This window comes from Phaenicophaeus curvirostris, chromosome 8 (assembly GCF_032191515.1).
Source record: "Phaenicophaeus curvirostris isolate KB17595 chromosome 8, BPBGC_Pcur_1.0, whole genome shotgun sequence".
NCBI lineage: Eukaryota > Metazoa > Chordata > Aves > Cuculiformes > Cuculidae > Phaenicophaeus > Phaenicophaeus curvirostris.
In genome coordinates this window covers 13771794-13794774 of record NC_091399.1, presented here as the reverse complement: position 1 = coordinate 13794774, position 22981 = coordinate 13771794, and the positions used below count along the sequence as shown (strand labels likewise).

At 36.5% G+C, this 22981-nt stretch overlaps 1 protein-coding gene across 8 annotated transcripts in view; it reads right to left on the bottom strand.

The window, feature by feature from the left end:
* PTPRC (protein tyrosine phosphatase receptor type C) overlaps window positions 1–22981 on the bottom strand; it is a 72137-nt gene that overhangs the window by 1388 nt on the left and 47768 nt on the right. For all 8 annotated transcript variants that reach the window (XM_069862506.1, XM_069862507.1, XM_069862508.1 and 5 more), the window contains 23 exons: window positions 22366–22470; window positions 21540–21686; window positions 20517–20642; window positions 18931–19086; window positions 16910–17109; window positions 14063–14123; window positions 13243–13351; window positions 11985–12016; window positions 10705–10820; window positions 10078–10168; window positions 9908–9984; window positions 9640–9676; window positions 9102–9199; window positions 8037–8162; window positions 6015–6172; window positions 5420–5555; window positions 4586–4735; window positions 4099–4189; window positions 3590–3723; window positions 2503–2637; window positions 2065–2187; window positions 1449–1627; window positions 669–804 (listed from right to left, as the gene is read on the bottom strand). In XM_069862506.1, the coding sequence (XP_069718607.1) occupies window positions 669–804; window positions 1449–1627; window positions 2065–2187; window positions 2503–2637; window positions 3590–3723; window positions 4099–4189; window positions 4586–4735; window positions 5420–5555; window positions 6015–6172; window positions 8037–8162; window positions 9102–9199; window positions 9640–9676; window positions 9908–9984; window positions 10078–10168; window positions 10705–10820; window positions 11985–12016; window positions 13243–13351; window positions 14063–14123; window positions 16910–17109; window positions 18931–19086; window positions 20517–20642; window positions 21540–21686; window positions 22366–22470 (2723 nt within the window). The remainder of the gene's footprint in view (window positions 1–668; window positions 805–1448; window positions 1628–2064; window positions 2188–2502; window positions 2638–3589; window positions 3724–4098; window positions 4190–4585; window positions 4736–5419; window positions 5556–6014; window positions 6173–8036; window positions 8163–9101; window positions 9200–9639; window positions 9677–9907; window positions 9985–10077; window positions 10169–10704; window positions 10821–11984; window positions 12017–13242; window positions 13352–14062; window positions 14124–16909; window positions 17110–18930; window positions 19087–20516; window positions 20643–21539; window positions 21687–22365; window positions 22471–22981) is intronic.

Below are 22981 nucleotides of genomic sequence, written 5' to 3'. Positions count from 1 at the left end.
GCTTCTACAGTTTTTGATGTACAGATTGTTGCTTGTGTGTTTTATTCTGATTTCATGCATACTTACGTAACATCTCTCTGCCTGCATCAGGTGTTCCCAGTTGAGTTAGTCATCAATCTTTTCATTCACAAAATCCCCAAAACATGGAGATTTCAGAGTACTTAAGCTGTAAACAGCATGTATTGCAATGTTTCAAGAAAAGCCATCTAATAACTTCTCCCACATCGAAGACTCCTAGGTCTGCTTTGTTAGTAAATGCACAGTGTGTGCCACAAAGACACAATTCCTCTGGAGTAATTTAAACAACATAAGTTGATGGCTGCTACCCTATGAAATGGAGGTAGCCTCCTAATTCTGTGGAAGTTAAGGGACACTGTGCACATACACCCATGAATCAATTGTGGAAACGTCAATAGATGCAATTTTTAATTTTATAATATGTACCCTTCCACAAAGGTGTTATAGAATTTCACATCTGGACATCGCACAGGCTCTTTATTCTTATCAGTAACAGACAAATCCCAAGTAGTAGTGATTGGCTGTGAATGTCCTGATTAGTATTAGTGTTCCCTGTGCAGAAATGATGCATAAAGTTATGAGGATCTTAATGATCATGATAGACAATCTCAATTTTTTCTGCTAATTTTTTGTAAGTAAGTTTTACTTACAAAGGTGGAGACCATTCCAAGCCTGGTGCGACGAAGAGCTTTTACTACTTGGAAGATATCTACTACTTCTTCTATTTCTGCACTTTCCAAAAGGGTCATTAAAGCACAGAATACACCAGTTTGCTGTGATCCATCTCTAGAAGAGGATGCAAAATGCACATGTAAATATAAAAGGTAAAAATAACAAGTCCTTTGACTAAATGTTAGTCTACCTAATGAATTGCATTTCCAAAATGTTTTTTACTGGACTGAAATTAGGAATATCTCTAGGACACATACAAGACAGTTTATCTAAGGGCTACCTGGATCTCATGTGGCCACTTAAGGGGTAAGAGAGAAATTAGAAGCTTCAGATTTACAGTCTCAACAGTTGTTTGCAGGATTATCCTGTTTTAGATGAAATGCAAGGCTATTCCTGGAAATGGGCCTGAAAAAAGTGGGTTTATGTACTGAAGCAAAAAAAAGTATTTAAAAGATCTGTTGGATCCTCACTAGCAGTATGCTACCAGAGTACTCAGACCTAGCATTTCTTCTCAAAATGTCTGTACTAGGCAAGAGCAGCTAACTCTGATCACCTACTCCACACCCACATTGCCAAAGAGAATTGTGCTCACTTTTCTGCACTACAGTGAAAAGTTCAAGCTTCAGGAATTCAAGGAATCTTCAGGAGAACTGAGCCTCCAGACACATGGAAAGGCAAGTGGGAAAAGGTAGGCATCCCAAAATTGTGGTTGCCACCTGTATCCAGAATTAAGAGCTATGTACTGAATTCAGACCCACCGGCAGTGGATGACAAGGGGGACACTGCGGGTACTCCTGTTGTCCTCAGTGACTAGTCTTCGTGGGATTTTTTGTTTTAGATTGAGAATCATGCTGATCAAATCTTTAGGGTTTTCTGGAACACTGAAGCCACTCCACTTGTGATACTGATACTGATACACCTTCTGTGTTTCTTTCATCTGAAAATCAGCAGTGGAGATATAGTCAATGTTCAGGTTAAAATAAAGGTTCATGTAGTACATCTATTGCAGATGATTTATAGTAAATAAATAAATGGATAAATGGATAAATAAATAAATAAATAAATAAATACTGTTCCTGAGAAACTGCATGGAGATGTAAGTTCTACCTCATGAATTTGAGATATAAGCTTTGTTTGAAGTACAAAAGATGGCTGACCTCTTGAGACTCTACTCGCATCATCTCAGCAATTCACTAGTTGCAAAATTTGAGTTAACTTATAGCATTTATCATGACTGACTATTGGTCTGGAAGAGAAAATTTTTGTGGGAAAAATAGTGTGCAGTGGGAACTGTCTCTTCTCTTTCTTTAGGCTAAGTTTATAATGGTGAAACAAATTTAAAACTTGGTTTTGGAAATTACAAAGAAATTTTACCTTCAGATGTGTAACATCAAATGCACGTATGGTATAGCTAGAACAACAGTTGACATCAGTCATTTGAACTTCTATGCCATCGTAAGTTTGTTTTCCTTCTCCCCAGTACTGTGCGCAGAGTTCCTGTAATGGATAAAACTACAAGTCAGTGCTCACTATTCAAACTTCTTTTCTTCCACGTGCATTTAGAGAATATATTGACTATAAAGTAGTAGGAGTGTCATTGTATTTTAAAATATAGCATCATACACACTTCCCCTCGAAACTTCATTAGAAAGTAACTCAAGAAGGTAAATAATACAACAAATCATATTAGAAATCCAAATTCCTCATCCTGTCAAGCACACAACTGGAGGAAGGGAATGTGAGAGTGCAGTGCAGAGTTTTCTTTGCGTATAGAGGACTGTTAATATGCCAGTGTGAAGATGATGCCCTCACCTGATCTCCTTCTTTCAATTCTGTCAGCATAACAATGACTTTGACTTTTCTTTGGAAAACCATTTGCCAAAAGTCAGAGATCGTTTCTGGCAGTGGTCCCTGTGTTGCAATCATGGCTTTTGGACCCCAGTAACCCTGCAAAAGAAATTTTTGTATTTTTTAATTAAATTCATTTGAAATGTGATTGCCAAGCAGCAGAACCAATTGCTGTTTAAAGAATACCCAGTGTAATGAACTAATGAACCCCTTTGTTTATAAGGAAAATATGCCTATCACAGTATACAATGGTCTTACAGGAATTCTACGAGCTAAACATCACTAAACTCAATCCACCTTACACAGCTGTTTTCTGCAAAGTGTATTTTTAAGGGCTAAATGATTTAGTTCTACACAGCTGTTTAGTTTGACCACTAAGAAGATGAGCTTATACCACTCAAAGTTGGTGCATCAGGCAGTTCACAGTGGGATACCCAAAAGTAAAAATAAATTTACTTTGAATAGATATCAGAACTGTGTAGCACTCTAAATGATTCAGGTAAATTGGATTTAGTTAGTAATTCCATTAAAACCAGTTACTTCATTAGTGAGCCATTACTGCTTTCCTTCTTTTGGAGGTATACACGATACCAAAAAACTGATGGCCCCAATTTTCCCTTGTAGGATTTTGTGTATGTGGGTAATTATACTTGCATTTCACTAACAGGGAAAATAATAATATGGATCAACTTGTAATAGGCAGATGCCCACTGACAGAAATACCTATTATCATGAGGCCAGTCAGAAAGCAAGTGGTTCTAAACATAACACACACACCCCAAACACAAAGTGTTTCTGTGTTTAGTCTCCCTATTTGAGACTTCACAGCCTAAGAGCATGTAAGGGAAAAAGATTCATCTTATTTCTGTGGCAAAATGTAGAAGATTTTGATGATTAAAACTATAAATGGGTTTGCCAACTGATTGTCAGACCTTTACCCCTTATTCAGGTAAATCCTATTCTATTTGTGAACCCAATAAGAGCTCAAGCTAGAATACAGTTTTAGCTGAATATTTCTAAAATACTTATAATGGATCCCCTAAATACATACAGTTATGAAGGAAGCATTGATGTATTTGCTTGATTCCTCACAGTCACTTTCCTCATCGGAGGAATCGTCTGAATCGTGTTCACCCTCCTTACTGCATTCATCTTCATGCCTGATCGGCACTCGGTTAAAGTCATCTGCATGAGACACAGTGTCACTGTCATGCCACTCTGCTGCTCAGGTATAGCATTAGGGGGGCGGGGTGAGGGGCTGTCCCACATGTGCAGGGAGGGAAAATAGATAGAAAAAGGCTATTCCTTTCACAACAGACTCCAGAGCAAAGGCCACTCTATTTAAAATAAGTTTAAATACTCCCAATAATTCATGTTCTTAAAAACTCTTATCTTCTTTTTTTAAACACTATGAAAAGTTTCTAATATTATATTATTCAGAAAATTAATCAAATACATTTCAGTAAGGTAATTAACTGTCCTATGTTTTTTCAAAATGTATTAGGTTTTCTAACAGAAGATAATAGATAAAATAAAGGAAGGTTCATGGAAAATACTTACATGGAATTATGTTTCCATTCCTATTTTTGCTTTTATTTTCCTCACGATTCCCAGTGTTCTGTGTTCGCCACCCCTTATACGAAGGTAATCTCTAAGGAAAGAGGATATTTAGTATTATGCTTGATTAAAATGGTTGCCGGGACCATTGTCCCCTCTGCCTCACTTCTTACTTTAAATCTTTAAACTTTGGTCACATCTGGAGTATAGTTTTAAAATGCCTTCTATACCACATAAAATGGCACAGGACATCATGCACAAAGACACAAGTAATCTCTCTATGCTCCTCATCTTTGTTAAAAATATTAACTTCAAAAGCAGAAATAAAATTTCATGAATTTGCATAGAGGTGAAGAAACTGCTTCTGTGCCAGAAAAATAAAATAATCACAGAAGTGATCTGTTATGTATGGTCTCTCTGTCTCAAGACTACTGTGCAAGGAACTTTCTAATGTGAGAGGTAAGGGCCTTAGAAAGCAATGCTTATTTACCTGGAACTCTGCCTCCAGCAAAGAAGGATCACTCGGAGGATCTTTTCTTTTCAGATTATTAAGATAGGAATGCAGTTCTGAGAGACTGACCTCTGTTTCTCCATACTGATTGTATTCCACTAGCGCTTGATGAATAAGGATGTACTGTGACTGGTGTTTCCCATTTGAACAGTTTAAAAATAAAGATATTAAAGAGTAGAAAAAAAATAATATCACTTTTAAAACCATTATAAGAAACTATTACTCCCATGATGTTATTAGCATTAAGAATTACTGTTAAATAGGCATTAAATACAAGTATTAAAAATAAGAGTGACTTCTGAATTACACATTTTGGAACACATTTAGTATGTTGGATGAAATGTTCTGCAAATAAACGTAATGTCAGACAATAAATACGAGATTCAAAAAGGTCTGCAAAACAATTAAATCATTTAAAATACGCATTGCATCAGTCCATAACTTATGTTATACTCTCAACTCAAGTGAAAATCCCACCTAGACAGACAGTTTTTAGAATCTGAAAACTGAGTTTGACTGTACAAGCTCAATTTTGCATTTGTGAATTTTATGCCGAAAGGTGGATTATCAAATGTAAAATGTTCTGCTTGGCTTTTTTATTGTTTTTTAAGCCTAAACTTAAAAGGCTGAAGTTTCTAAAACTGAAAAACTGTGTTGGATATTTTGCTCTCAATATTTTTCAGAGCTATATTTTCTGGGAATAACTTCAACTGAACTGTATTAGAACCCAAGACCAAGCAGTGCACCTCTGAGAAACACTGCTGCAACCCTAGCAAAGAAGAGTTCTAAGTGACCATAGTTTTAGTGAGATACCTCTACTTGGACCATGAGGCACCGCTGCCGACGCAGCTTCACAACATAGCCATAAACATCCACTCTGCCTTCTGCATCCAGCCCCTCTAGCATGGCATCAATTCCTATATACGTCCCAGTGCGCCCAACGCCGGCACTGCAAAGCACAAAGAGATTTGGTTATCAGGATGGAATGGTCTGTCCCAGTCCCAGTCCGAGGGGAGCAGTCAGCGAGAAAGCAAATGTGTAACACTGGAATATGAAGCAACTGAAAAAGCAGTTCTTGCTGGAAATTAATTTGCAACACAAACAATGATGCATTGAGGTTTTAAATACCTTTTAATGAAAGTAAGGGAAATAGTGTCAAATGTGGTGGTCATTGCTGGAATAGCCTGACATTTGTGTGACTGATTCCCAAAAGGCTATGTATACTCAGATATCTGACTATCCTTCAGAAAACAAGTCTTTTTGTGCAACTTTGGCTGCCTCTCTCTCAAGTAATCAAGTCAGAAAATTTGGGATTAGCCAAACACTTTTGCCAGATCCTTTTCCTGAAAGGCTTCATTTCATGTTCATTTAACATTACCATGATTTTTTTAAAATAATATATTTTTACCTGCAATGAACCACTATTGGGCCACTAAAAAAGTTGCTGAGAGCATTAACTCTGCGTCGGAGTTTAAGAAGAAGATGTGGGTCCTCAGGAACTCCATGGTCCGGCCAGCTTGTGAACTGAATATGAGTGACATCTCTTCCAGTCGTCCTTTCTCGTCCCTAGATAAAATGAAGCATGGGTGTTTTATACACAAAGCCAAAATAAAGAGGAGCTATACAATGCAAAAGAAAAATAAGGGCAACATTAATCAAATGTTGAAACAGAAATTTCAAACAATGTGCTGTAATGCTGTAATCCTAATGACCTCTCAGGTTATAATGTTTTTCATATTCAATTTTAATTAAAAAATATCCATGAATCAAGAATACATGACTCCAACAGAGGACAAGCTAAAATAATTCTTTCTCAGGTCAGCCTGTGATCCAGAGTATAATATGTCTCCCCATTCTATTCATTAATATCTTTGCCAGTGTATAACCTGGATTACTTCAAGGGGAACAGGTTGGTAGTCCTGTTATGCCTCCTAGGAGTAGCCTGCTGAGGATACAACGGATTTAAAAAAAAAATAAATAAATACATTTAAACTGTAAATTGGACTCCTACCATTTCAACATAGATACAAGAAAACCTACGATTTTCAATAAGACTGATTATCTTAAGTTACTCAATTAAAGATTAAAATCACGACAGATCTTGAGTCCTACTTTCACATGTTGCTGCTAGATTAAAAGATAGGACATACATTTTGATAACCAAGATTATAACACAAAATAAGAACGACGTCTCAATGGCATTCTTTTACTGTCCAAGAGTTAGTATGGTTATATGGGTATTTCCTCAATATTTAACACCCCAGTTCTCACTCAAAGTTGAATTATCCAGTTGAGGCAGTTATTCATACAGTTAGTTCCCATTGTCTCAGTAACTGTATATCATTATTCCACCAGAAATACAGAAGTCTCCACTTTCTTGCCAGGGAGTACTCTTAAGTTCCACAACCAAAATCAGTTTTATCTATATTGATATGATGTCAGCCGAATAGGGTGCAGACAGTTCTAAAAATAACAGTCCTCAACCTGCAACAATCTCTCATTTCTAATGCACATAGTTCTAGTCGCAGAGTGATTTCTCTGTTAAGCATTAACTATTCACATTCCAATATTCTCACTGTCTTTACACGAAGTTACAACTTAGTTTTAATCACACTGCTTCCTGAGTAAACTTTAATGCAACATAAGATGGCAGAATAGGAATTTCCAGCTGTAATTATGATGGTCAGTCTGTTGCTTGATTATTTGTTGAAGACCTGTCAGCAGATTTACTCTTTGAGTCTTAATGCTTTTAGCTATAACTTATGCTCCATTTACTCTCACTGAAATATTTTTGGAAAGGGCCTGGGAGAAGTATTTAGCCTTAGACGGCAAATTTTATTCTCAGTCATGCACAAAGCAACAAATATGATTTCAGACATATAAAAGAGAGCAATTAACAAGCCTTAATGAGTCTACATATAGCCAAATGGTAATTTTGGAACACCTATGTTTGTGAATGCACTTAAGATTATCAGAATTTGTAACTGTCCTACTGTACAATTACCATGAGGGTAGATGATGGTGCTCTATAAGTCACGCTGATTTTACTTGTAGAAGGTTATGCTGAGATACACATAAACCAGTAAAATTTCTGTGTTAAATAACAAGCTAAATATCTAAGGAAACCATAGTGTATTACGTTTTCCATACTTAACAGGATATTCAGCTTCCTTTTAAAATAGATTCCAGAGTGCTAACAAAAATATATTTTTAAATTGGAAATATATGGCTAACTCACATTTCTTGTAAGAAAGGACACCTACATATAAGAAATTATTCTCTTAAACTATATCTTGCTTAGGGAAAAACAGTAGAGCATCTTCCATTGATAACTGACTCTTCTCCCTTTAAACGGATCTCTCAATGAGAGACTCAGACTCCAGATAGACGTTCCATTTCCAGTCAGTCTTATACTTTTGGATCAACTTACGTTTGTGATGTGTAGTTTCTGAATGACATAGTCTGGACACATTTTACTTTCATTGATCTTCACAATGATGTCCCCATATGTTGCAGAGCCATTCTCCATTGTCGGCCAGTACTGAGCACATTTATTCTATGAAGATATGAAGTTAGGTGAGCAGCACAACACCAAAGTGGCAGAGCTGAGAACTAGAAGAAAGTCTGATTTTAAATAGATGGCAACTCCACATCTTTTTTTTCAGGTTCTCACAGGTGTTAGAAAAGGCTTAGGATGTCAGTGCTAAATAATTCCAAATATCCAAAAATTCAGGTCTCTTAGCTGAAGTTTATGCCCAGTGAATTTATCTTGGAACATAAAATGGGGGGGAAAATCCTGCACACTAGTTAAAAAAGTGAACAGCTACTCTTGCTGTTGTGTGAGGGATGTAGAAAAGTTTGTAGCTACTTCTGTGGCTTCTTTTTCAGTCTTTTGTAAGGGACATTGCTCCTGCAAGCCTTTAATGTCAAGTTGGGGATCCTGAAATCTGCATGCTGCTAGCCTTTTCTTTTCATCTTTAAAAGCAGTTAAAACATCAATAACCCTTCTTCGTGATGCACCTGGAATTAGGAACAAAAGCAAGCCAGTAGCTCCCAACATTCCAGTTAAAGGAAGGACAAAGACAATGGATACAAAAATAAATATTCTGTCCAGGATTTACTGAGGGTGTTGCCAGGATATCAGAAAATAATAGACAGGAGAAAATACAAACCATTTATGACACGTGTGTGAGGAACTGAAGTTCTGCCTTGAGCCCTTTTCTGGATTTATTAGCTGTAATTTGGAAGCTCACCCTCTGCTACTGACAGCTGTGACTAAAGAGACATTTTCTGATATGACAGGTAATTCCACAAGGCAAGACTGTTTTGGCATACTTTCCAACATAGGTTCTCCCACAATGAGACAACAGAAGAGAATGAAAACAAAGTACTCAGAAGAAGATGTAATTCACCACAGCACAGCAACCCATTCTGTTTTCAGACAAAAGAAGGATAGAAAGATGGATGGAAGAATGGGTCGATGGATATTTCTCACCCTCTTTCCTTCCTCACAGCGAGTCACCATGACAATAATTGTTGCCTTCTGTTCCCAGATCATTCTCCAGAAATCATCCATGGTTTCATCCTTGGGGCCTGGCAGGAGATATTTGAAGGAAGTTTTTTAAGAGGGCAGCTACATGAAAAAACACCTGCCTTATTAACATGCTTAGCCACACAGTCTGAAAAGCTAACCAGAAATCACGCAAATAACAGCCACACACTTCATTTCATTGTGACTGCTGGCTTTAGGCTACAACATTTTAAAAGTCTCATGTATATCTTTACTGCATTGCTGTGAAATCTGAAAGCTTTTGGTGTATAATTATATATCATGAGAAATCCTCCTTTGAAGTACAATTTGCTCATCTTCACAAAATTCCCTAAGCAAAAACACATTGGCTACTTTTTCATATTAAATTTCAAAATGTCAGATTTTCAATTTTTCTTTAAATTTACTAATACTATTTTATTACTTTCTAACAAAAAAAAATAGGCGAACAAAGAAGACGCATTCTTCTAAGATTGAAAATTACCTTGTGCAGCAATGTATTTTCTTGGTTCTTTGAAGCCCTATAAAAAGTACAATATTATCAACTTTTCAAAAGTAAGCATGAACGGTTTAAAAGGTTTGCAACTTTACAAATAAATACAATGTGCAACAGAGAGTTAATATCAAATACATTATAAAGATGGAAAGAACACAAACGGGAATATTCTGTTGTGATATTTGATGCATGGAATGTGCAGGCTGCAGAATTTCCTCAATAGTGCCTAAGATTTTTTGACATAGAAGTCACTCACATCGATATAGCTTGCATTAATATAGTCTGATCCTGGATCTCCTGGGATTTCTGAGAGTTCAACACGATTATCGTCATCTGTTTAAATAATTTAAAACAAAATATTTATATTATTTCAAGGTGCTGAGAAAAATATTTACAAAGCATGCACAATTTGTAACAAATACTCACATGGAAGGATATCAATGTAACGATTTTTGTTCTGATTATGGCTTTTCTTGGCCTCCTTTATTGAAAATTTACTGAAAACCCTAGGAATACTCTGTAAAATACAAAGTCTCTTTTATTAGGTAAGCATATATTTAAAACAGCTTCTACTTACAGTCAAATGCATATGCAAGAAATTTGATTCTACTGAATCTGGAAGATAATACTCTGTTTCATAAAATACTACTTCATATATTACTGATATCTAAGATAAACAAATTTCTTTTCCCATCATATAAATAACATGTCTCCACAATTACATATTTTTCATATCCCTATGGCTATGCAATAAGAGTATTAAAAATATGCATTAAAAAGTGCTTTAGAATGACAATTAGTTAAACCGTGTATTTTATACTTTAGCTGAAAAACATCTTCAGGAACAAAATAAAGTGCTATCTTCTTATACTGAAGAAAGCTTCCTAGCAAAATTAACTGAAGCCTATTTGACCTTTGATGAGAATTCACTTAATTTTCTAGATTGTTTTTATTTATTTATAAGCAGTGCATAGTCTTAAAACATGCTCTTAAACAGAATTCTTCCCACCACCTGGCTACAAATCTGTGGTATATTTTGAGCCAGTGTCAAACCTGAAATTCATCCAAGAAAAGTCTTCCTTCATCAGCAATCTTCCTCTTGTACGTGTCTAGCAATTGCTCAGCAGGTATTGGCTCTATGTTCAGAAGTTGCTTGTCATCATCTTTAACTGTGTAAATATATTGAACATTTATCATTACTGATTTTGAAAATGCAAGTTACATTTCAGTAAATGTGATTCTCAGATTTTCAGATGAATTAATAAAAGGGAACCTCTTTATTTTAAATAAGCATGTTTATTTTTTAAAACAAAGTGCTATTATCTGAGCCAGCTGTAAGCAAACAGTCCCTGGGCATAACAGAACTTTTTCAGCTCTATTCCCTGACAGGAGACACCTCAGGAGATGACCACATGCCAGGACATGACTGTTAAGTGCTTTTGTACAAAGTAGCAACTGTCCCATTCAGGTCACAGCAAGAGCCCCAGCATCCACAACAGTTAAATGGCCCTGCCCTCTACTTCAATTCTGATCATTTCTCATCAGCGGTACAAGAGATTACTGCATTTTCTATACATTCTCCAATTTATACTCTGAGAGGCAATATTCTGTAATATCTTTAAAGATAAAGTAATGATTGAACAAGTTTTATCATCTCTAATTAAAAATTTATTTGTTTTTTTATTTACATTGAATAGATTTTTTTAACAACTATGTGCCTAAGTAAATGGATTTGAATATCAACACAGTCTTGGTCCCCATTTAAGCTAGTTAATTTCTGTGGGCTTTAATGTCATGAATTATTATTTTCTTGAAGTTTTCTGGTATTGAGTGATTCTGTCTTTCTTCATAGGTTTTGAAATCTTGAGCAAAAAGTTTCTCATAAAGTTTGGTTTCATCTTTTTGAAATTTTGAAATAAAAAATGACTGGCTTACATTTAAATTCTTGCTTTGAAAAAAGGAGCACAGAAAATGGAAACTCTGCTTGAAGCTGTATTTGAGTCTGGACTTACTCTCAGGGTTAAATCTATCACAACCTTGTCCTTGGATAACAAGATTTGGCATGTAATTAAGTAACAAATAAAAGTTTTTCAGACACTGATGAACTTTCAGTTTGCTGAAAATTTCAGTTCACTTAAGTATAAAAACTTCTGCTATGCATTTACTGAAATTGCTTTGGGTTTTTTTCCTCTAAATGAAGTGTCGTCGTGTTGATAACTATAATATATATAATATATATATACACACAGACTAGAATGTAAAAAATCTAAAAGGTGGCAGCCAGACACATGACCAGTTTTATTTCTAATTGTTAAATATATGAAAATACTCACATTCAACAAGGCTTGTGCCTTCAGAAGAATTGCTGTAAGAAGTAAAAAAAAAAATCTGTAAAAGCTTTGACCAATGAGACCTGTATATGATAACGATTTAAGTAAGAGCAGGTTTGTGTGTGAACATCAAGACTGTTCTTAGCCAGCAGACCATATTGCAAGCTCTCCGTGACACACAAGTGCTACCACTGGGACTCACAGGCCCTGCACATAGGTGGTTGGGATCCTTGTCTTCCTACTGTGAGTATTATTGAGAGGGAGAAAGAAGGAAACCACATCAAAAAGCTTAATCACTTGCATAATTTTGTTCATATCACCTGTCACAAACACGTCTTTAGTTTGGAGTTGTTGGAGTGACTGCTCAGACCACCTGTTTCTCTTGCTAAATAAGTGACAATAAACTAACACATATATAAAATATAATGAAATTAAGTTTAAATGCTAAGGAGCCATGAGCAAGCCAGGCTTTCTGGAGCTGTACAAGCAAATATTGATTTTACTTCCCCAAGCATACCTTGTATCTGAGCAAGAGCAGCTCCCTGCCCCCTTAAAGGGAAGAGCTGGAGGGGGTGGGCAGGGAGAAGGGCTTGGAAGAGATGAGTCCCCAGGTTCTGCTGTTGCCAGAGGGCTGAGACATTGCTGAAGAAACTGCCCTAACTCCTTCTTTCTCTGCCAGCAGAAAATGCCCTTCACACATTGCACCATCTCACTTCACAGCAACAGTAGCAGTCAGCCTGGTTTTCCAGGTCTCTGGTACAGTCGTAAGGGAAAGCAATGACCTTTCTTCTATTACCATCCACTATCATACAACTACCAAACCACACAGAGATGACTATAACAAAAAAGGCCTCTGTGAAATATTGTTATGGGTGGACAAGCATTTGAAAGAGTTCCAAGAAAGTGAATTATTTTCATTACTTTTAACTTAAACCAGGAAGGAAAAATTTACCAGATATTTGTGAATATTTTTTCACAAAACTAATGACAAAACATTTTTTCTAGCAGGTAAGTGCTTCCACGTCCCAAGAAAGGATATAGCAAAGAGATTTTAAATCTATTTGGTTGCATTTGCATTCCCAGACAAAACACCTAAAATTGAGGTTTTATGAAAGGATTAAAAGGTAAAAGAATGGTTTTTTTCCAGTATTAATTAAATATCAAACTCATAAATTTTTTGCACTACCTGTTGGGAAATCTTGTGGAAAAACAGAAAGTCTCCCCTATTTATGTAAGAGAGGTAAAGAAACATGACACTTACCTAAGCTTTTTTTTGTGAAGATCATAAATTTTGTACAGAACCAGTAGTAAAGCAATTGATGTCACAATGATCAAGAATGCCAAGAATATAATAAGTGCTCTAGAATTGTCTAGCAAGAGAAAAAAGAATAAATTTATTATTTCTTGAATACATAACGGCATTTAAAGATTACATGTTTTTTCCTTTAAAAAAAAAAAAATCTGGTACTTCCTAGAGCCAGGGCTCATTGATTTTTTAGTGAAAAGAACTAAGCAATTATTTTTATGAGCTAGTTTAAGTTTGCTAATCCAAAGTGCCAAAAACTTTTAAGCTCACAGAAAAGGAGGGAATTTTATTTCTTCATTAAGAACACTTTCACTTAAACTCTCCATGCCCACCTATCAAAATGCTACAACTCACACAGTGGCTCAGCATTACCATGGTTGTCTCCTGCTCTGAGACCTGTACAGCTGAGCAGTGTGGAGCTCTCAGCTGCTCTTGATCTGGGAGCTGGGAATCCCTGACAAGTCACAGATGTTCAGCTCCTGAAAAGCAGGATCTGAATGCAGGAGAATCATCCTAAAGTGGATAATTTAATTGGCAAAATGAATTTCTAGTTCCTTATGACCATTTCCTGAAGAAACCACAGCTATGTAATAATTCTAAACCATGGTCGATGACTTGTCAACATTATTATATTTTCAAATACAGATCAACATTTAACTATAAAACAGGAAGTTTGGGTATTTATATAGGAATAGTCGCAAGAAAATTCACAGTTTACAGTATTAATCTGTACTATGCTAGTCCAAAAGTAAAAATGCCGTATATGTTCACTTACATCTGGTTTTTATACTCTTCTTTACTGGCTGTCCTGTATGTTCTCCATTAAACACTAAGATCTGCATGCAGCACATGAGAATAATAGAGATGTTAAGATTTAACAAGTAAAAATTTATGCATAGAATTTTTTTAAAAAACAAAGAACAATGGATATTAGAAATGCAGCCACTTTGAATGAATCAACCTCACTGACAGAGGCATCTGCTGTCAATGTTTGTATAGACATTCATAGTGCAGTCCAGGTTTCTACCTAAGTTACAGCAAGATGTAGATCCAAAAATATGTACATGTCTGGAAAAAAAAGTTAATGAAGCAGAAGACAGGTTTTACACAATCAAAATCAGATATATCTCAAGGAAAAAAACTTAAAATCAAACCTCTCAAATCTGAAAAATAACCATGCAATATATAACAAAACATCATTATTTTATTTGCTTCAACAGTAAACTCACAAATAGCCAACTGAACTGATTATTTTTAATACAAGTTCCTGTGTGGGAAGTAATTTATAAAAGGTTAAATTATGGAAGCCAAAATAAACTTTATAATATGCTACTTTCTTGGGGTACCTTAACTGGTGATGAAATACTGACTTTGTTTAGATGTGTTTAAAATTTGTAATATATTTTAGTTAGCCAAACTTTTATATTTCTTTTATAGAAATTTCTATCAGATCTAATAGATAGCTTGAAGTTTGTAGGTCAAATATTTCACACTTTTCTTGTGAAGAAAAATTAGTCCTATGATTAAACTTAAAGACTTAATACTAGACAGTAATAATATTAACAGTATTGAAAAATACTGGTTTTAATAGTAATATTCTCCTGCTGCAAATCATCCTAAAGGGGAGGAAGAGGAGGGCTTTCAGCATCATTGCTGACTGCAGGCTGAGTTCTTGCTGAACCTACCCAATCATTTAAGAAAAATCACTCCAGATAGAGGACTCTGCCCCAGCTCGCAGCTTCTGCTCTAAAAAGCTGATGTGTTCAGGGATTTGTGGTTTCTGAAATCTGCAGCTAGGAAGAAAGCCATGGTAGATGGCAAGATCTGGAGGAGGAGCAGAGGTGGCAGAGAAAATGAGAAAGAATCTTCAAAAGTAATGAAAGCCAGAAATCTAACGCAACTCTCAAGGTCCAAACACAACTAAACCAAAAGGCGTGCTGCATAGGCTCCAGTTTATTCCCTGAACAATTCAGTGTGCAGAGAGATGGGAATCATGACACCCACCAGCTCTCATGGGTGCTTTGGTTGTTTGTCTTGGAAGTTCTGTAACTTGACCCAGAATCCTTTCAGTTAAGGTTATAAGGTTTTCTCTGTTTCCCCAAAACAAGGCATAATAAGTTTGAAGCAGAAGCAAGGGTTTAGAGCCAGGCAGAGGCCGGTTTCTTCTGTAAGGGAAATTGCTCACTGCAAGTGGTGTACAAAAACCTAAGAATCACAGAATCACAGAATAACCAGGTTGGAAGAGACCCACCGGATCATTGAGTCCAACCATTCCTATCAAACACTAAACCATGCCCCTTAGCACCTCGTCCACCTGTCCCTTAAACACCTCCAGGGAACGTGAACTCAACCACCTCCCTGGGCAGCCTGTTCCAGTGCCCAATGACCCTTCCTGTGAAAAATTTCTTTCTGATATCTAGTCTGAACCTCCCCTGGTGCATCTCGAGGCCATTCCCTCTTGTCCTGTCCCATGTCACTTGGGAGAAGAGGCCAGCTCCCTCCTCTCTACAATCCCCTTTCAGGTAGTTGTAGAGAGCAATGAGGTCTCCCTTCAGCCTCCTATTCTCCAGGCTAAACAACCCAAGCTCTCTCAGCCGCTCCTCATAAGGCCTGTTCTCCAGCCCCTTCATCAGCTTTGTTGCTCTTCTCTGGACTTGCTCCAGAGCCTCAACATCCTTCTTGTGATGAGGGGCCCAGAACTAAACCCAGTACTCAAGGAGCGATCTTACCAGTGCCGAGTACAGAGGGAGAATGACCTCCCTGGACCTGCTGGCCACACCGTTTCTGATACAAGCCGGATGCATTGGCCTTCTTGGCCACCTGGGCACACTGCTGGCTCATGGTCAGTCCCTGTCAACCAGCAACCCCAGGTCCCTCTCCTCCAGGCAGCTTTCTAGACAGACTTCTCCTAGTCTGTAGCGCTGCATAGGGTTGTTGTGCGCCAAGTGAAGGGGTTTTGTACTATGGGAGCAATGCAAGCATCTGCTCCTACAGGATCTTGTTTTTCTTCTCCAAATACAAAGGTTTCTGAGCTGAAACAGTCAGAAAAATACTGACCAAACCTCGGAACAAAACCTAGACTACTCAAGTTCTCTGATAGTGCATTTCCTCAGGAAAACAGAGAAAAGAGGTAAAGACTGTGGAAAATGAGTGAAACCGGTTCCTGAAAGCGCTATAACTCTATCATTCCTACTGATTACTTTCTTACCTAAACTTTATTGAGAGGAAATATTGTTCTCCAAGCAAAAAAATACCAAAAGAGTGAAATGACTGAAAGAAGATGACATAGTAGGAGGCCCTCAGGAAAGTGAAACTTGTAAACAGATGGTGAGATATGTTGTATGGAAACAAGGACTGGCTTGTAAAAGGCTTCTGTAAGGACACGTGAAAGACTTGTACTTTTCATACTGTTAGAACATGCGTGCAATAACACACAAGGGAGTAGGTACATTTGCATTGTATTTCCAAAGTAATAGCTGCTTCTTTACTTCCGTGGCTTACAGATCCATAGATTGACTCATCTGGCACCATATATGCCTATTTTCCTAAAATCAAGTATGATATGCTTACCTAATGAAAATACAGGAATATTTTATATATTTAATTTATTAAGCCTACTTACCGAAAATGTATAGTTCGTCAAGTACAAGAGATCTTTTTTTATAAAATTACAATTATTTCTTTTGGTCTCATTTATTCCATCATTTTCCCAAGTCAATACAAATTCTGTTATTGCTCCATACACTCCCCGGCTTTTGCACGTAATTTCTACAACATTATCGTCTATCAGTGTTGCATTAACTTCATTCACAGATTCTGGTTCTGTTCACAAAAGAAGTGTTACTGGTTCTATTCTCATAATTTCAAACCAAACATTTCAACAGCTATACATTTTCACATCTGTCTGTAATCTTCTCTCTCAATAATTCCATACATTTTCTTCTTTAAAAATTACAGTTCCAATTTAACAAGATAAATAAAATCAATTTTTAGTTAACCATAGGCTTATCTGAACTGGAAAAGATGTGAAGTGGAACTGAAAATGTTGGGAAGGTCAAAATATCAGCAGCTCCAAAATATAACATGCTCAAAGTAGATTATCGTAAAGAGAAAAATCATGATCTTGCTTAAACAAGGGCTATCTAAAAATTGAAGACACTTTTCAATTTCTTTTCCAGTTCTCTTGGATCAAATGGTTTACAGTAGCAGTCAATTAATTTATAAGCTTCTTTTTTTCCCATGAGACTTCAGGTGGTAATTTTTATCATGTACTCTTCAACTATAAGCTAAAATATGTTAGATCAATGACCCCCAGTAATAGAGAAATTCTGATATTTTCATGAATTGTCTTTAAAACTGAATACAAAAGCTCTGTATATGCCACGGAAAGATACGATTCAAATTCAAAACAACAGTCTGCCAGAGGCCCCTGTACTTCCCAAGGGTCTACAAAAACTCATGAAGTAAAAACAACAATCAGATTCAATGTTCTTATATATCCATTTCGACATACTTCTTGGGAGTTTTAAAAGCAATAAAGATTTAAATATTCCTGCTATTAGGGGGAAAAAAAATCTCCACTTTATCATTACTTCACTAGCAGAGAAATAATAATTTATTTATCACTAATAAAATGCCTTTAGCTTATTCAGTGAAATTAAAGGAAACATTTAGTATCTTACTAAGTGTAAACCATCATAGTTTCCCTATAGGTGTATCTCTATATTAGCCAAGTCTGGAGCTGGTGAAACTAGGGCTAAAAAAGCACTGGAAGAAATTAGATAAACATGGGAGGTTTGGGTGGTTTTCTTTGGGGTGGCTTGGGTTTTTTTTCCCTCAAAGAAGGAATTAAAATAGTATGAAACTTTACATCTGAAGATTAAAAAGGAGGAAAAAAAGCCCCAAAAAATAGAAAGGACTGTGTCTCTATTATGCCTTGCCCATGTCAGGAAAATATCTGCAAAATGTTGTGTTTGAGGGTTTGCTTTTTGTAGCTTTTCTAGTAGTTCTATCACTTGAACACGTATAGCAAACAAAGAATCAAGATAACAGGAGTAAGCCCTTGACAGGATAGCCCCAAAAAGGTGCACGACCATCCTGACAGCACAAAGGTTGGTGCAGGTTGGGTTTTAACCTAATGTGGAATTGTAGAAGCCAACTGTGTATGTGTAAATACAAACTAAAAGCTACTATAGACATCAGTATTGCTGTAGCCTGTGTAATACAGATCTGCTTTGAGCAAACAGGCAATGACAGAACAGAAGGTACATTTTCCATGTCTTTGTAGTTTTCATGCCACAAAGAAAAAAAGGACATTTTTCATTCTTCTTATGTTTAATTTGAATCTTTTCTTTAGATTGGGACATGATGCTTCCTAAAATCTTATCAAGAATTTCAAATAAATTCAATTTTTAAATAAAAAACTAGGATAAATAAGAATAGTAATACTGCATGAATAATAAAAATAGGTTAATATCAAGCAGTAAAAAAGAAACACTAATGATACAAGTGTCAATAAAATTACTTTAATGTTCCTTGGCTAATCGTAATAACATATATACAATATAATGTACAATACGAAAGAACACATTCCCCGTGTTAGTATCAGCTTCGTTCATAATAGTTCACAACCAAGGAACTTACTTGCTGATTTTGTTGTAAAATTGCATCTTCTGATTTCTCCCATAATTTTTTCATTATTATATTTGCTAATCACATATGGAGTCACAGATACAGAGCCATTGGTATAAGGTTCTAATCCATCACAAGTATAGCTAGTTTTCTCGACTGATCCTGCCTCTTCAAGAAAAAAAGGAAAAATTAAGTTAATTAATGAAACTTATTAAATTTCTGTTAGAAGCACTAGAATTCTTACACTTCATCAGAACTACGCGAAACAACTGCCATGTACTTGTATTTTAATTACCTTGTACTTGGTTGGTTTGTCATGCTTACTAATGCTAAGTGACGGCTCAGGAAGAGGAAGAAATACATTGCTGAGTGAAAAAGGTAGAAAGTTGAGGTTTTGTTGTGTTTTGGTTTTTATTTTCTCAGTATGTCATTTTAATGGATGTAATTAAACACTAACTTAAAGAACATTGGTAAAGAGAGGTTGATAATTTCTTCCGCATTCAGCTTGGGAAGGTGTTAGTAGACAGATGTTAAAGCCACTCCGTGCACTGGGCAAGTCTGTTCTGATATGACACAAGAGACATCGTGTGCTTCTGATAGTGGCAAGCTGGACAGAAAGGAATTGCACGAGAAGCACTGTGAAAGAAGCTATTACCCACACTTTAGGTAGGGCTTTCATGGCTTGGGGAACTGGGGAGAAATGGCCTTTCTATTTTTCCTTCTGGCTGCTTCAGTCATGCACCCCAGCATTGTACATTGGTTCCCTGCACTCACCAAGCCAGACCAGCCACAGACACTGGTGCATGGGGCTGTCACACTTTTGGGTAGTGATCAAACACACATCATGGAGAATGGGAGAGATTATTTGTATCCGAGGAGCTTATGAGTATGACAGCCTTCAGTTCTTGTGGCAGTCCGGTTTTACAAAACATGCAGTATGCGAACAGAAAGAATTAATTAACCCAAGACTATCTTAAAGCTGACGTACAGTTCCTGGAATCATGTATCAGACTCTTTGTTTTCCAGTCATTGTTATGAAGAAAAGATCACACCTGGAAAATGTGATCCCAGTATGATTGATTCAGACATATCCATCTAAATACAAGGTGGCCTAAACCAACATATCTGCAAGTAGTGATGGTTTAGTAGAAGACAAGCATCTGGCTTACCTTTCTAAACATGACTGTGCAATCCTATCACTTAGGATCCCTGACTTTTGCACACATTGTTGTTACTCAAAAGGCAGGTTCCTGTCTTCTCAGAGAATATATTAACCAGCTGGAGCAGCATTTTCTGAGACAGTGCATGATGCTACAAACTGATCAGGCAACTAATGATCTTGCCCACTTATTCTTAATACAAGAAGGACAAGAACTGAAGTGTGCCAGAGCAGTGTCCTGAAATGGTACACTGAATGCACACACACAGAGTTCAACAGGAACAACCTCGAAGGAAAGAAACTTGAACATTTCTGAAAAAAAACCCAAACTGCACAGTTTGAAGAGATTTCTATAGGCTTGACAGTGCATCATGCTTGGTGCTCTGTAAATATTAAAATATTCAATGAATTATTCAATACTGAAGGGGCATATGCTTACCTTTGTCATTGCATTTCACCTCATAGCCATGAATCGGACGCTTTAAAATGTCACTAGGTTCCTTCCATGTGACTGATACAGCTGTGACACTACTATTTGCTGTAAGGTTTTCTGGTGCTCCTGGAGCTGTCATAAAAGAAAAAGAATGGTGGGGGGCAGGGGGTGGGGGCAGTGGGAGGATGGAAGGAAATGTTTGAATGAAAAAGCAAAATATTCCTATTTTTGCCTATTTTGATTAAATTAAATTTCATTGGGTACTAAAGCAAGATACCAGCAGCATGTAAATTTTTTCATAGTCTACTTTATTCAAAGAAATTTAATGTAAGTATAAACTGCGTGTAGGTAATGGCATCGTATTAGAGTAATTTCATAAATGAAATTAATTCAGGACAAGGTAAATACAGCAATAACACATACCAGTAAAATTGTCCAGCATTTTCAAATATTAAACTTTTTCTTTTATTTCCTTACAGTTTCAAGAAACTTTAAACATGTGGCCTATATTTTTCTTTGTACGTTACTTGATTTAGGTTGATTTACCTTTTAATTCAGAAAAACAGGCTAAGATGTTTCCAGGGACAATATTTCAGAAAACCACATTATTTTATCTGGAGACATTCTTTGCAATTAATCTATCACATCTTTCATCAAATCAAGAATCTAACACCTGTTTTTTACTAGGCCTGTGTTTTGTTTGAATTTTTTTGGTCTTCATTCAAACTTCCTTACATTTGGCCATGTACTCATCCTCAAAGAAAAATTACAATCTCTGAGAAGCAGAGGAAGGCATCAAACTGGAAGACTGAGACTGGGGCTGGAGAGGAAAAGGAAGTCTGTTATTGCAGTCAAAGGACAACCACATGGGCAGGAGACCAGGCAAGAGGAGCTGGAGGAGAACCTGAGAGTAGCTGAGCATGCTGCTCAGAACACATCTTCAGCCCCAGGAAATTGAGATAGTGGGATTCATAGTTGGGTTTTCCAGAAATATGTGTAACACAAAGCAAAAATAATTATTACACTTACCCTCATAATCTGTTTCTATAATGAAGTCCTGGTTGGCAACCTTTTCTTCAAAGAAAAGTACAGTGCCAGTGCAACTGTGGTTATAGTTGGGTAATGAAGTGACCAGCTCTTTACAAACTTGATCTATTTTTGTAAAGTTTGATGAAGCTGTGGACACAAAAATAGTCAGCAATATTTTTTACAACTCCACAAGTATATGCTACCATTTTAACTGGGATTTTCTCTACCTTATTTACTCAATATAATTTGTAATAAATTATCATAATATTCCAAACAGAAAAGTGTACAATCAAAAGATTTCATGGGAATCTGGCTGGACTTCGGAGTGGTTTCTTAGCACTTCAGCTCCCTGAAACATGAAATGTGCAGCCCTGGACATTCATCATGCCTTTCTATGGGACACATGAGGACATCCAGTATCCATATCTTCCTACCCCACTGGCTGCTGACTCCAAGCCCAGAGAGCATGGACTGTCCCCATCCAGGAGCCTTCAGAGCCAGCTGCCCTGGTAGTCTGCAAAGGATCAGTTCACAGCAGACCCACAGAGTTCAGGATTTCCAGACTCTTGGCTCCCCATAAGACTACCAAGTAGGACCTCAAAAATCTTCAGAAGAGTGCAATGTGTGTGGCTGGTAAACTCAGGAAATAAGCTAGGAGCAGAAGTCCCCAGCTTGGCGATTCCAGAAATTCTGAATAGCAGCTTCCCCCTCAGACTGGCACAATTAACGTAAAGATCTGCCAGTATCTCACTGAAAGTCAACATTAACATTGCCTTTAAAAACAGACAGACAGACAGATAGATAATCAACTTTACAAATATCTTACGTTTGCAGCTAACGGTCACATTAGCACAGTCCAATGATTTTTCCCAACATATTTTTGCAGATTTGCTTGTTTGATTCGCAACTTTGAAAGGATTTTTACTGCTCTCTGTAAAGGATTAATATTATGTATCACTGTGACATTGGCTATATTGATACTTTAAGTAGTATTTTGTTCTTTTATACTATTTACTTGTTCTGCAAATATGAAGATACAATTAGCACAGAATAACATACAAAGAATTTAACATGAAATGGAAAATAAAAATTGAAAAAGCCTACATGAGATAAAGCTGGCATTCAAATAATAAAAGAAACACTTAATCCAACCATCTCTTTAGTGAGTAAACCATCCAGTGTAAATAGTAGATTTCTTGTGCTGGCTGGTCTCGTTGCTAACTATACTACAGACGACCTATGTAAAGTCCCTGTTCTACTTTACAATGAGAAAATTACATTTCTTTACATCCTAGTTCAAGAAAATATTGAGAGATTTTAAGCTGCAAATTCAAAACACAAAATATCTTGCAAACCAAGCACAAAGTATGAAAACCTTTTTGTCTGATTTTCTGAAAAGAGACAAGAATAGTCTAAGAAATCCAGGAAAGCTGAATTAATGC